Source organism: Amaranthus tricolor, chromosome 16 (genome assembly GCF_026212465.1).
Source record: "Amaranthus tricolor cultivar Red isolate AtriRed21 chromosome 16, ASM2621246v1, whole genome shotgun sequence".
NCBI lineage: Eukaryota > Viridiplantae > Streptophyta > Magnoliopsida > Caryophyllales > Amaranthaceae > Amaranthus > Amaranthus tricolor.
This window is the reverse complement of record NC_080062.1, coordinates 21,756,561-21,769,799: the sequence shown is the minus strand read 5'-3', so window position 1 is coordinate 21,769,799 and position 13,239 is coordinate 21,756,561. Positions and strand designations below refer to the sequence as shown.

General features: G+C 36.9%; 2 protein-coding genes across 2 annotated transcripts; both read left to right on the top strand.

Moving 5' to 3' along the window:
• The first annotated feature begins 8,222 nt into the window (after window positions 1–8,222).
• On the top strand, window positions 8,223–13,096 carry LOC130803329 (uncharacterized). Its single transcript, XM_057667531.1, has 4 exons — window positions 8,223–10,747; window positions 10,816–11,685; window positions 11,786–11,873; window positions 11,951–13,096. Exon 1 carries the CDS (start codon window positions 8,370–8,372, stop codon window positions 9,126–9,128), a length of 759 nt encoding a protein of 252 aa, XP_057523514.1. The 5' UTR covers window positions 8,223–8,369; the 3' UTR covers window positions 9,129–10,747; window positions 10,816–11,685; window positions 11,786–11,873; window positions 11,951–13,096.
• On the top strand, window positions 9,135–9,869 carry LOC130802636 (uncharacterized). Its single transcript, XM_057666645.1, has 2 exons — window positions 9,135–9,458; window positions 9,648–9,869. The coding sequence occupies exons 1-2, from the start codon at window positions 9,135–9,137 to the stop codon at window positions 9,867–9,869; spliced, it is 546 nt and encodes a 181-aa protein (XP_057522628.1).
• Window positions 13,097–13,239: the final 143 nt, after the last annotated feature.

The window sequence follows — 13,239 nt, the reverse complement described above, 5'->3', positions numbered from 1 at the left end:
CCCAAATGGATTCTAGATGCTAAAAGTAAGAAATCACAAGGCCTAAAATATTTTAAGAATAATAAAAGTAAGAAAGCTTACGTTGATCTTCCTAGAGACAGGTACTGTACCTTTTGTGGAAAAGCTGGCCATCTAAAGGAACAGTGCACCAAAAGGGAACAGTATACTGTCTCTAACAGAAACTATGTCGATAACATTCAAATTGATAAATATGATTCATGTAAGATCGACAAGGAACCCAAGAAAGTCTGGGTTCCTATAATTAACAATTAATTATCTTACAGGTCCAAGTGAGGGGGAACAGCTCATGGTATCTCGACAGTGGGTGTTCCAAGCATATGACGGGTGACAAATCTAAATTTCTCTCACTTGAAGCCTATGATGGGGGAACAGTAACCTTCGGTGACAATATGAAGGGTGAGATAATCGCCAAAGGAAAGGTTGGAAGGTCATGTTCCCACGCCATTGATAATGTATTTTTAGTCGAGAATTTGAAACACAACTTACTCAGCATTTCTCAATTTTGTGATAAGGGTAACTCTGTAAACTTTACTTCTGAAAAGTGCATTATTTCTAGGAATGACACTGGAGACATCATTCTTGAGGGAAACAGAAAAGGGAACACTTATGTAGTGGACCTGGACACTGTTCCCAAAGCTAGTCTAACGTGTCTAAGTGTTATAGAAGATGACCCACTTCTTTGGCATAAGCGTCTAGGTCATGCTAGTTATTCATTGATTAATACATTAAGATCTAAAGACCTAGTTAGAGGACTACCATCTATAAAATTCCTTAAGGATGAAATATGTGATCCTTGTGCCAAAGGAAAACAAGTAAGGTCATCTTTTAAACCAAAGAATGTTGTGACCACCTCAAAAACGCTTGAATTATTACACATGGATTTGTGTGGACCTATGAGAATACAAAGCCGTAGTGGCAAGAGATATGTGTTTGTTATTGTTGATGATTATAGTAGATTTACATGGACTTTATTTCTAGTTAGTAAAGATGAAGCCTTTAATGAGTTTGTTTCTTTCGCTAACAAAATACAAAAATCTACCAATAATCAAATTGTTCACATAAGGTCAGATCATGGTAAAGAATTTGAAAATTCAAGCTTTATGAGTTATTGCAATGAACATGGAATAAGTCACAATTTTTCCGCCCCTAGAACACCACAACAAAATGGTGTTGTAGAAAGGAAAAATAGAACTTTAGAAGAAATGGCTAGAACTATGTTAATTGCTAGTGGTTTACCTAGAAATTTTTGGGCCGAGGCTGTTAATACTGCATGTTATATTTTAAATAGAGTATTGATAAGACCAATCACTTTTAAGACACCCTATGAACTGTTTAAAGGTGTTAAACCAAATATTGCCTATTTTCGTGTGTTTGGATGCAAATGTTTTGTACATGTTAATGGAAAACGGAATATAGGTAAATTTGATGAAAGAAGTGATGAAGCAGTATTTCTTGGCTACTCATCTCAAAGTAAGGCATATAGAGTCTATAACAAAAGAACAATCGGTGTGGAAGAATCCGTTCACATAATTTTCGATGAAACTAACTTTTTGTCAAGTGAACAGGATACAAATAATTTTAAGATAGGTCTTGCAAATCTAGAGGAAGATGATGAAGAATTGAAAGTGCATGATCAAGAAACAGCTGGTGAACAGCCGGTTCCAGCAGAAGCAGAAAGTACTGATCAAGTTCAGGAACTGCCAGAACATCAGGAACAGCAGACTGTTCCCAATCCAGCTGTTCCCACAGATGAGCAGAACAATCCAGTAGCTGAACAGAATGTTAATCAAGCTGATGAACCAGAACATGCTACTGTTCCCACAAGAGATTTTGTGCCAAAACCTTGGAGATATCAAAAATACCATCCTCTTGATTTGATTATAAGTGATTTGAATAAAGGAACACAAACTCGATCTCAAATGAGAAATTTTTGTGCACATTTTGCGTTCCTATCATCACTTGAACCCAAAAATCACGAAGAAGCTCTAAAGGATTCGGAATGGGTCATAGCCATGCAAGATGAATTGAACGAATTTGAAAGGAACAAAGTATGGCATTTAGAACCCAAACCAAAACACAAGAAAGTAATTGGTTTGAAGTGGGTATTTCGGAACAAACTAGATGAGCATGGAATAATTGTAAGAAACAAAGCAAGGCTCGTGGTCAAAGGGTACAATCAATAAGAAGGTATTGATTATACTGAGACATTTGCTCCAGTAGCAAGGTTAGAAGCTATTAGAATTTTAATTTCTTTTGCTGCATTTATGAACTTTAAATTATATCAAATGGATGTGAAATGTGCTTTCTTGAATGGTTTTCTTGATGAAGAAGTTTTTGTTGAACAACCGCCTGGCTTTGAGAATACCTCGTGTCTTGATCATGTCTATAAGCTTGATAAAGCTCTTTATGGGTTGAAACAAGCTCCAAGGCAATGGTATGAAAGACTATCAAAGTTTTTGATCCAAAATGACTTTATTAGAGGTAAAATTGATAAAACCTTATTCTTTAAGAATAAAGGTTCCAATATATTAGTTGTTCAAATATATGTTGATGATATTATTTTTGGTGCCACAAATGAATTGCTATGTAAAGAATTTGCTAACCTTATGAGCACTGAATTTGAAATGAGCATGATGGGAGAATTAAATTTCTTTCTTGGTTTGCAAATTAAACAAACTGCTAATGGTATCTTTATTCATCAACAAAAATATATAAAAGAACTTCTTAAGAAATATGGCTTGAATAACGCTAAAACCAACCATACACCCATGGCTACTAATGTAAGATTAGATGAAGATACAAATGGAACAAATATTGACCAAACTATGTATAGAGGCATGATTGGATCTTTATTATATCTAACTGCTAGTAGACCTGATATTTCATTTAGTGTTGGTTTATGTGCGAGATTTCAATCTAACCCTAAAGAATCACATCTCACTGCAGTAAAACGTATTTTGAGATATCTAAAGGGAACAGATGATTTATCATTATTTTATCCTAAAAGTGATGTCTTTGATTTGAAAGGCTTTAGTGATGCAGATTATGCAGGAGATCTTGTTAATAGAAAAAGCACGTCAGGTATGGTACAATTTCTTGGCTCATGTTTAGTTTCGTGGAGTTCCAAGAAACAAAACACTGTTGCATTATCAACTGCTGAAGCTGAGTACGTAGCAGCAGCAGCTTGCTGTTCCCAAATGATATGGATAAAGCAGCAGCTAAGAGACTTTGGTATTAAGTATGCATGTGTTCCTATTTATTGCGATAATACCAGTGCCATATGCATATCCAAAGATCCAGTGCATCACTCACGAGTAAAGCACATCCATATTAGGCATCATTTTCTTAAGGATAATGTTGAAAATAAAAATATTATTGTTAAGCATGTAAACACTAACGAGCAAATAGCAGATATCATGACCAAACCGCTTCCAAGGGAACAGCATGAGAAAATGAGATTGGAACTTTGCATGATCAAGCTGCATTAAAGGAAGTGTCATATATGATTCTTAGAGGCAAAATAAAAATTGAAAATGATCAATCAACCACAATAAACTTGATTGAAAGATCAATTATCGAAAGGATCAGGTACGCATTTTTTAAAGGTATATACTTTGAATGTTCTTATGATTGCATGATTATTTTGATCAAACGGTAGTAGCATAATATTATCATTTTCTTATTATAAATATATAATAAAAATAAATAAAATAAAAATAAAAAAAATTTTTTCCAGCAATTTTTTTTAGGAAGTAGGAGTTGAATCATCGAATTCATCTGTCTCCATTTCGTGTCTCTGTGTCAAAATGCATAAATAAGGAAAATGGAACATTTAAAACCTATAAAAGTAACCGTCACCTCTCACATAAATAAACCCACTCCCTCACGTTACATCTTTCACTTCATAATCATTACCCTTTTCCTTTCACTCAACCCTAAACCGTCATTCTCTCCATTACTCTTTCTTTTCTCTCTCAAAACATCCATGAAGACCAAGAATCGAATCCTAAAATGAAGCAACCTGTACCTCTTCAAGTCATCTACCCACCTTCTCACACTCCTAAGCCTGAGTCTTCATCAAAAGAACAGGAGGGAACCCCCATCTCCCCGGAAACTCATGCAGGCCGTAAGAGAACAAGAGGATCCAAGACACCTCTAACACGTTCTGTCAAGAAAATCAAGGTAACCCACTACTTGAACGCTGAGGAACTATCTAAAGAAATGTCAGTTGGCTTTGGCCTTGACAAAGAGTGGTATGAGACTACAAACTTTCCTCAATTTCACAAAATTCTACAAACTCAACATTGGGAATCACTCATGGGCGATTACTGCTGCAATCCCATTTACCCAGAAATTATGCGTGAGTTCATCTCTAATTTTTCTATTCATGATGGAGTTTGTTCTAGTTCAATTAAAGAAATTGAAATTGAATTTGATAGTTTGATGTTAGGAGAGTGGCTAGGAGTACCAGCCACTGGCTTTGATGTTTACTATGTTGGGTCAAAAATTGCGTTTTCTGGAATTGATGAGCAAGATGTTTGGAGATGTTTAGGCGTTAGGCAAAAGAGAGGTAAAGTGAGTCACAATGTTTTGTCTCCCTTACACAAGTTACTCTACAACATTGCTCGAAGGTTTATTTTACCACGAAATTCAAAATGTAGTAAGGTAAGTCTTCGAGATGCCACTTTGATTTACTGTATGGTGAACAATATAAAGATTAATTTTCCTTCCTTGATGATTTCGCATTTAAATGATTGTATAGCCAAAAGATGTATGGTAGGCTATGGTGGTTTGTTGTCCTGGATTTTCTCCAAATTTGATGTTCCACTTGGTGATTATAATTTTCCAATGGGTCCCAGTAACATGATAGGTGCAAAATGTTTGAGCAATTTGCGCCTTCAATTAAATGAGGAAGGGATCCTTGAAAATGCTGTGGAACAGGTTGAGATTGATTCTGATGATGAGGAACAGGAGGAAGAGGAGAAGGAGAAGGAAAAACAGGAGGAAGAAGGGAAGGAAAAGGAGGAACAGGAAGAACAGGAGAAAGAAGTTGAAAAGGAGGAACAGGAGAAAGAAGGAGCTGGAGTTAAGGAACAGGAGGTTGTTCCTTCTGATAAGGAGGAAGAAGACAAGGGGATGGGACCTGAAGTTACTCTTGATGATGACTCTAGGGCTGAACCCAGTCATTTTCCCTCACCAAAGCCAACCACTCCACCATCCCATCATTTCCCATCACCACCACCATCACCAACACCAAGATCACCACCACCTGTTCACCCTTTTCAAAAACAAAGCTTTGATCAGACAACCATTCCTACTGCTCCTTTATACTCTATTCTCCTTAAGCTTGATGATTTGCAGGATCGCTTCTTCAAATTTCAAGATGAAATTCGTGTTTCCTTAGCCTCATTAGCTGACCAGATGAATCAAATGGAGGCTCGTCTTGGTGCTAAATTGGACACCGTGGAGGTGGAAACAGAATATATTGATGAAGATGCTCCTGCTTCCTAGTTCTCCTTTAATATCTTTTATGTTTCATTGCTACTATCTCTGTCACCAAACAATTTCTTTGTCTTTAGTACCAGCTGGGGTACATATCTTAAACATTGTTAACTTTGTTGAACCTTTTTACATATGCTACTAACTGTTAGGTTTGATTAGTCATTGCTTATCATGCTTGCATTCATTGTTATTGCTTTTTAATTTGTGCATCCTTATTCTCTCTTTGACTATAACTATATGTTTAGTGCTGTGGTTTGATTGCTTATCTTCTTTTTGAATGATGTCAAAAGGGGGAATATTTGGCACAAACTTAAATAATGCTTGAGCATGTTTGAGATCTAGTTAAATCTATTTTGTTTTTCTTATGGATTAAGGTGCTGGTTTGTTTTTCTGATGTTTGTGTTGCTAGTTGTTAGTTGTTACTCATTGACACTGAAACTAGGTTTCTCATTGCATTAAGGTTTAAGATACTGATTTCTGGTTTTGTTTAGTTGTTTCTAATTTTTTTTGGTTTGGTTTATGCTGAGTTCTTTTAGCTCTGATTATGGATGATTATGGATTAAATCTACATTTTTCTCATTGTTTGATTTTATGCTGAAATAATATAAAGTTGTTGTTTTGATTATTTCTAGAGTAACTGGTATCATGATATTTAGTTAAGAAGAGTTGTTTTGATCTCTAACATACTCTTCAACATTGGTTTACTCTATTTTGTTTTTAAGTTTGTTTGAAAAGTTTGTCATCATCAAAAAGGGGGAATTTGTTGGACCTCTTGAGTTTTGATGATGACTACACTTTAGCAAATATGTGTTTAGAGATTTTGTGCAGATCGATATCCGATTAATTGTGATCGTTGATAGTACCTATGGCTTAGTTCATGGGAATATACATGTCAAAAGGTTTCAAGAGATGCTAGAAGAGTATATCACGTGGGATGTAAAATGGAGACAAGAAGTCTACTGTTCCCAGGTTTGATGTTCTAGCAAGTTGGAATTTGGAGACAGCGCAGTGTTCCCAAACTGAAGTCAATTTGCGTTAGCTAATAAATTCTATCATTTATTTTTTTAGTTAATGTATTTAAATTAATTGGTTGCATTAGTTTATTAAAGTTAATTGGCAAAAAGAATTTCTAAAATTCCTTACGTGGTGGTTTCAAGATTAATTCCTTATTTTTAGGAGATAAACTTGGATCTACTAAAAAGTAGGAACAGCAGTTAGGTCTTAATTATTTTTGGATTTTCTGAAAAATAATAAAATTAATCTTTTCCTAAAAATAGTAAAAATAACCATTTTCTAAGAATTAGTCAAAAGATAACAGTTTTTAGAATTAGTCAAAAGATAACCGTTTTACTAAACCGTTTTCTAAATATAGCATGAAGTTCCAGCCATTAATTTGGGGAACAGGAATTACTACTGAAGAAACTGCTACTTTAGGGAACAGCGGTTATCAGGGAACAGCGGTTATCAGGAAATAGCGGTTACTGATTGCCTTAACCGTTTGTTTGATTTATTCAAAGGCTGAAGTATTAACCGTTTTGTGATTCATTCAGCATCATTCATTGATCCATGACTAAGGATAATGGGTTGGAATATTTTTCTATTTTTAGAAATTTATTTTATTATAAATAAGCTAACTAGCTCGGTTTTTTAGATGGTGAATTAACGCATGCTTTAAGAGAAAAATAATTTTTGTGCGTTTGATTTTGAAATTCTACAAGTAATATTTTGTGCTTTTAAATTGCCAATTAATTCATAATATTTACTTGTGCAACTCTTTGATTTATTTTAGAGAATTTCTATCCTTTTTGTAAGGGATTTTGAGAGTTTATGTAATTAGACTCGGGTGAGTCTAAGGGGGAAGTTAGATAGCTTTTAGTGAAGCTAGAGAGGATTAGCTTATTGTAAAGCTAAGTTTGTTGCTTTGAGTAAAGCAATTAGAGAGTGAAGAGTTGGCCTAGTTGTTTCGCTTCGAGTGAAGTAAGGTGTTTATTGTAATTGTAACTAATTGCCTTAAACATAGTGAAGTTGTTAGAAATCCCAAGTGGTCGTGGTTTTTCCTTTTGTTTAGGCCCAAAAGGTTTCCACGTAAAATCGTGCGTCTCTTTTATTATTTTGCTCTTAGTTTAAGCTTTATTTATTTTGAATAATTCCGCAAAAACAGGGCACAATCGCTTAAACTTGCAACAACAACAATTCACCCCCCCCCCCTCTTGTTGCTGTTCCCGTTCCTAATTGAATCAACATTACCGTTAATTACTCATATACTCATTCAATTATTTCAAATCATCTACATTCAATTCTTTCTTCTTGAATCTTGATTACTTCTTTATTTCATCTACAATTAGGTAAATAATGAACCTTAATTCATCCTTCTTTTTTTCAATTTTGTAATTTGATGATTATTATTATGATTGTTGTTGTATTGGCTTGTGATGAATTAATTAGTTGTAGCATTATCTAATTTCATATGTTAAGCTTAGATTTTACACCAATAAAGTTGAATTTGATTATTTATTTTGTATGCATATAAGGTGTTTGGTGAAATGCATGAACGAAGAATTCATCAATTTGTTAACTTAATATAATGTGATACATGTTTATGTTATTACTTTTTTTATACTTGAATTGAATAATATTATTAGTCTTGTTGTAATTCATGTAAGTTAATTAATGTTATTCATTGATAATTCATTTATTCATGCTTGTATACGAAAAAGTGTGTGTGGCATCATATTAGTAACATGCTTGTGTATGCAGAAATGGATTATCCTGTTATAGTGTATTAGGGTGGGGAAATTACTCATAAGGAGCTTGATGTGGTGTATAATGGTGGATTGAATTCAGTTATGTTTATCCATCGTCAACATACGACTTTTGAGGTGTTTCTTACCATAGTGTATGATGTTATTGGTTGTGATCGTAACTCTTATGAATTAAAAATGGAGATGAAATATTCTGTGACGGAAAAAAATGTGTTATTTCCAGTTATGAATGATGAAAGCATAAGTGCTCTTGCTTATGCGGCCTCCCAAGCCCTTCGAACGGCAATAAAGGTGTGTATTGAATTGGTTCTAAAGTTAGGTAATGCGAGAGAAGTCATGTGTAGCATGAAACTTCCAGAATCGGGTCCTAGTGTACGCCATGACACATTTACAGAAATGTTAACTAACCCAAGTTACGTGAATGAGCATATAGATGAATTTACTTCTCCAACTCATTTGCATAGCCAGAATGCCAATGAGGTTGACTCCTTAAATCAGGAGGATGAGCACATTGATTCTGATCCAGAAGAAGATGATGAAAAACGAGAAGCTTTAGATGCAACGATTAGGGATAGTGCTCCATTTCAAGACTGGCTTCGATTCGATGAGGTTGATCAAAGATTAATTGATGCACGGATGACCTACAATAATGACAACTCAATGACAGAAAATGGTGACTTTAGGGTAGGGCAAGAGTTTAATTCCTTAGATCACCTTAAGAAGATTGTTAAACCATGCGCAATATCTAACAGTAGAAACTTCCGAGTAAATGAGTCAGAGCCTACTAAGTATGTTATACAATGTATTAATGCAGAGGAAAAAAGCTGTGAATGGAGGATGTGAGCAATCATGACCGCCACTGGTGCATTTAAGATTGTGCGTTATAAGGAACATAAACAAGATTGTTCAGGGCATTATAGTGATGATCATCCACTCTTGACTTCTGATTTTGTTGCTGATCTCATCGTAGATATGATAAGAGTAGATCCAGCTTTCAAAGTGAAGTTAGTTGTTAATTTTGTTAATACAAAATACGGCTTTGTTATAACATATAAGAGAGCTTGGTTAGCCAAAAATAAGGCAATAAATAAAGTCTTTGGGGATTGGGATAAGTCGTTTGAGGAGCTTCCAAGGTACTTGCAGGCGTTAATGCAATTGAATAGAGATACAGTGGTACATTGAGAAGTCAAACCAACAATGGATCCTACCAAAGTTATTTTTCATAGAGTTTTTTGGGCTTTTGGACCATCAATAAAAGGTTTTCTCCATTGTCGACCCCTTATCTCTATAAATGGAACACATTTATACGGAAAGTATAAAGGCGCACTTATGATAGCTATGGTGATAGATGCAAACTGTTAGTTGTTCCCACACGCCTTCGCCATTGTGGAGGGAGAAAGTAATGAGACATGGAATTTCTTTTTGGATTGTATACGGCAATATGTTACTAAACGAGATGGGTTATGTGTCATATCTGATCGTCACAAGGGAATCTTGCATGCTATGAACAGGGTTGGAAAAGGTTGGGAAGAGCCATATGCATTCCATCGGTTTTGTAAACGACATCTTGCCTCAAACGTGTAGAAGAAGTTCAAGAACATTGCAGTCCAAAACCTTTTTTGAAAAGCTTCCGAACAAACAAAAATTCAGAAATATAATTTCTATATGGAACGCCTTAAAGAGTATAATGAGGATGCATATAAGTACCTAGTCGATGGTTCTATTCTTGAGCGCCAATGGACATTACTTCATGATGGTGGCCGTTGATATGGAGTGAAAACTACAAACATTTTTGAAGCGTTCAATGCTGTAATGAAGGGGGCCAGGTGTCTCCTAATCACTTCATTAGTTAGGATGACATTTTATCGGGTTAACAAATACTTTGCAAAAATGAGGGATTTGGGGGAGAAATAGGTTAGAAAATGGGCATGTCTATGCTAAAAAACCCATTGATATTATTGATAAGAACATTGAGAAAGCACACTTCTATGATGTTAGGATATATGACACAGTACGTGGGATATTTGAAGTTACCACTGGTCGTGGCAATAGGGTAGCAGGGAAAGGTGGGAAATGTTACATGGTTGACTTCACAGCTACCTCATGCTCTTGCCAAAAACCCACTATATTCAAGTTACCATACTCACATGTTCTTGCAGTATGTTGAGCTCGTAACCTTTCATATGATGCGTTTGTGGACTCGTTTCGTACTACAGAGTACGTAGCCACATATAAGATGACCTTTATGTTGTTCCAGACATGTTTACATGCGCTCCTTGGACTGGTCCCACAGTAATTCCGGATCCTTCAACTAAAAGTGAGAAGGGATGTCCGCAATCAACACGCTTGAGGAACGAAATGGATGCATCGTTGACGTGCCATCGGAACACATGTGGCATTTGTGGAGGTAGCGGTCATAATAGGAAAACATGCCATCATAGGGATAGTCAGACCTCAACTAGGTACATTTTTACCTTGTATGCAACTTTGACATTTTGTTGAATCTTATGGTTATTTGTATATGTAATAGGTGTAATGAAGATGCTGAGCCCATTTGATCCATCAGTACTTACGCTCCAGGCGACTCATCGGAGCATAAGTGCATGGGAGGGGTCAACTTCCCAGTTGGTGACTCGTCAGCACTACCAGGCGAGCATAAGGGATTGGCAGGTTGATGAGAGAGTGTTAGAGTTAGTTGATCTAGCTGGTTTTATTTATATACATCGTTTGTTGGGTGGAGGTTTGGAGCTCGATTGAGCTCTAATCACTGCATTAGTTGAGAGATGGCAACAAGAGACTCACACCTTCCATCTTAGTGTTGGGGAGGTGAGTATTACTTTACAGGACACTGCAGTTGTACTTGGACTGCCCATTGATGGACATGCAGTTATTGGTCATGGAGAGGGAAAGCGGGAAGCCTTGGTTTTGGAGTTGTTGGGGGTACTTCCAGAAAACCCTCAAGACCCTGCAGAGACGAAGATCATCATTGGATCTTTATTGAAGCTCACTAGGCTTCAAGATCGCTTCCGTGTGCTGGGGCCAGATACAGATGATGCTACTATTGAGAGGCATGCCCGCGCATACATTTTGTATTTGTTTGGTTGAATCTTGTTCCCAGACAAAAGCAAGGACTCCGTACAGTTGATCTACCTCCCTTTACTGCGAGACTTATGACCCGTAGCAGAGTACAGTTGGGAGAGTGCGACCCTCACATACTTGTATCGTAATCTTTGTAGGGCATCCTGCAAGGGTGCTAAGGACATAGCGGGGTACCTGTTACTCTTATAGATATGGTCGTGGGAGCATATACATATAGAGAGGCCACTAATTCGGATGGTTCGACCCCAATTTGATGAGGTAGATGATTTAGAGTCGGTCTTGGGTTCACAGCATCAGCGTGGTAGGGATCCTTTAGTAGTGAGTTAATAATCTTCATGTCTTTGTTTGATTCAAATTGGATAATTTCAAGCAACGTTCTCATAGAATCCATTTGTTCACAGCTAGCTTCGAGTACATCTTTCCTGGTCACACTCTCCACATACTCTAGTCTACTACCGAGACTCCCTCGATTGACAAAGGGACGATCAGGTGATGTAGTGTTTAATAATTTTGTTACTTTTGAATCAATTGTGTAATATTACTAAGCTTATTGATTTCTTTGACAGATAACATGGCAGCCATACACGGTGGCTAAGATGGAGGTTTTGCCTGACATATGTAGAGATAGCCATATAATATGGCGTTCTCGCTGTCCCCTAATTTGCTTTCACATTGTGGAGTTCCATCTTTCGGATCGTGTCATGCGCCAGTTTGGTTTGGAGCAGCCTATTCTAGATGCTTGTGACACCCAGGCTACACTACATGCCATTGATCGGAGGACTGTCGACAAGAACTTCCTGGTTCGACATCGATCGCACGTAGATGCATGGAATGATCGAGAAAGCATGATCGTGCAAGGAGAGAACTACACAGATCGGAGCTTTGGTATGTACGTAGTGTGGTATAGGCAGATCACGATATTGCGCATCACGAACCCAATATTTGCACAGCCAGCATCGGACTATCTACCCACTGCTAGAATATTGGTAAGCTTTCTTTCAACGTTCAAAAATATTAATTAGTACATGTAATTCTTATAAAAAATTATTATTCATATGCAGGTTGAGCGTATAAGATCGGTTCTTGTACAGTGTAGTGATGCAACACAAGGGGCCTCTGTGTTGCCTGTTGATGTAGGGGTATCACCTATGTACTTAGACCTTGGGCTCCATTAACATGTGGTTGACGAAGGTCTTAAGTCAGAAGGGGTATGATTACCTAATTCCCACCCGTCCCACTGCTATTGATAATGACATGTTGCACACTTCTTCTACTAGAGGTTCTGGTCATAGAGGTAGTTCTTCACGAGGTTCCAGTTGAGGTTCATCTAGAGGATCTGGTCATTCATCTAGTCGAGGTCGACCTTTGGAATCTCCGTCATCATCTATTGGTGCTATGTCGCCATTTGTTTCCCCAGGGCCTGTGTCCACTCCTTCACATCCATCGCCTCTTAACCGGATCTTGACATATCAGCGTGCTAGTCAGCGACGAGCACCTGCTCTTGATTTCATCACAGAGGCTGATGAGTCCACACCAACCTCTACGGCCGATGCACGCAGCAAACGAGGTCGGGGAGTCTACATTACTTGACTTGGGATGTCTATTGAACTTATGTATCATTTTGGATGGTTGTTTAGATTATGTATATATAAGCATTCTTTTTGTAATTAATGTGGAATCTTCTTAAACAATGATGAATGTGGTGTTTTAAGTATTGGAGTTGGTTGTTAGTTGCTTTGTTATTGAATATGGAGGTTCGGTTATTTTAATGTAGGTTATGAGGATTCGATGAACAAAAGCTTGTATAAATAAAAAAAAAATACTCCCGACAAAACCGCCAAATGAAGTGGCGGTT

Bases quoted from the DNA above. Each gene is read 5' to 3' on its own strand.
- LOC130803329 (XM_057667531.1), top strand. From the start codon at position 8,370: ATGTTTATCCATCGTCAACATACGACTTTTGAGGTGTTTCTTACCATA.
- LOC130802636 (XM_057666645.1), top strand. From the start codon at position 9,135: ATGACCGCCACTGGTGCATTTAAGATTGTGCGTTATAAGGAACATAAA. The intron at 9,459-9,647 runs GTACATTGAGAA...GCAAACTGTTAG, and splicing joins AATTGAATAGAGATACAGTG to TTGTTCCCACACGCCTTCGC.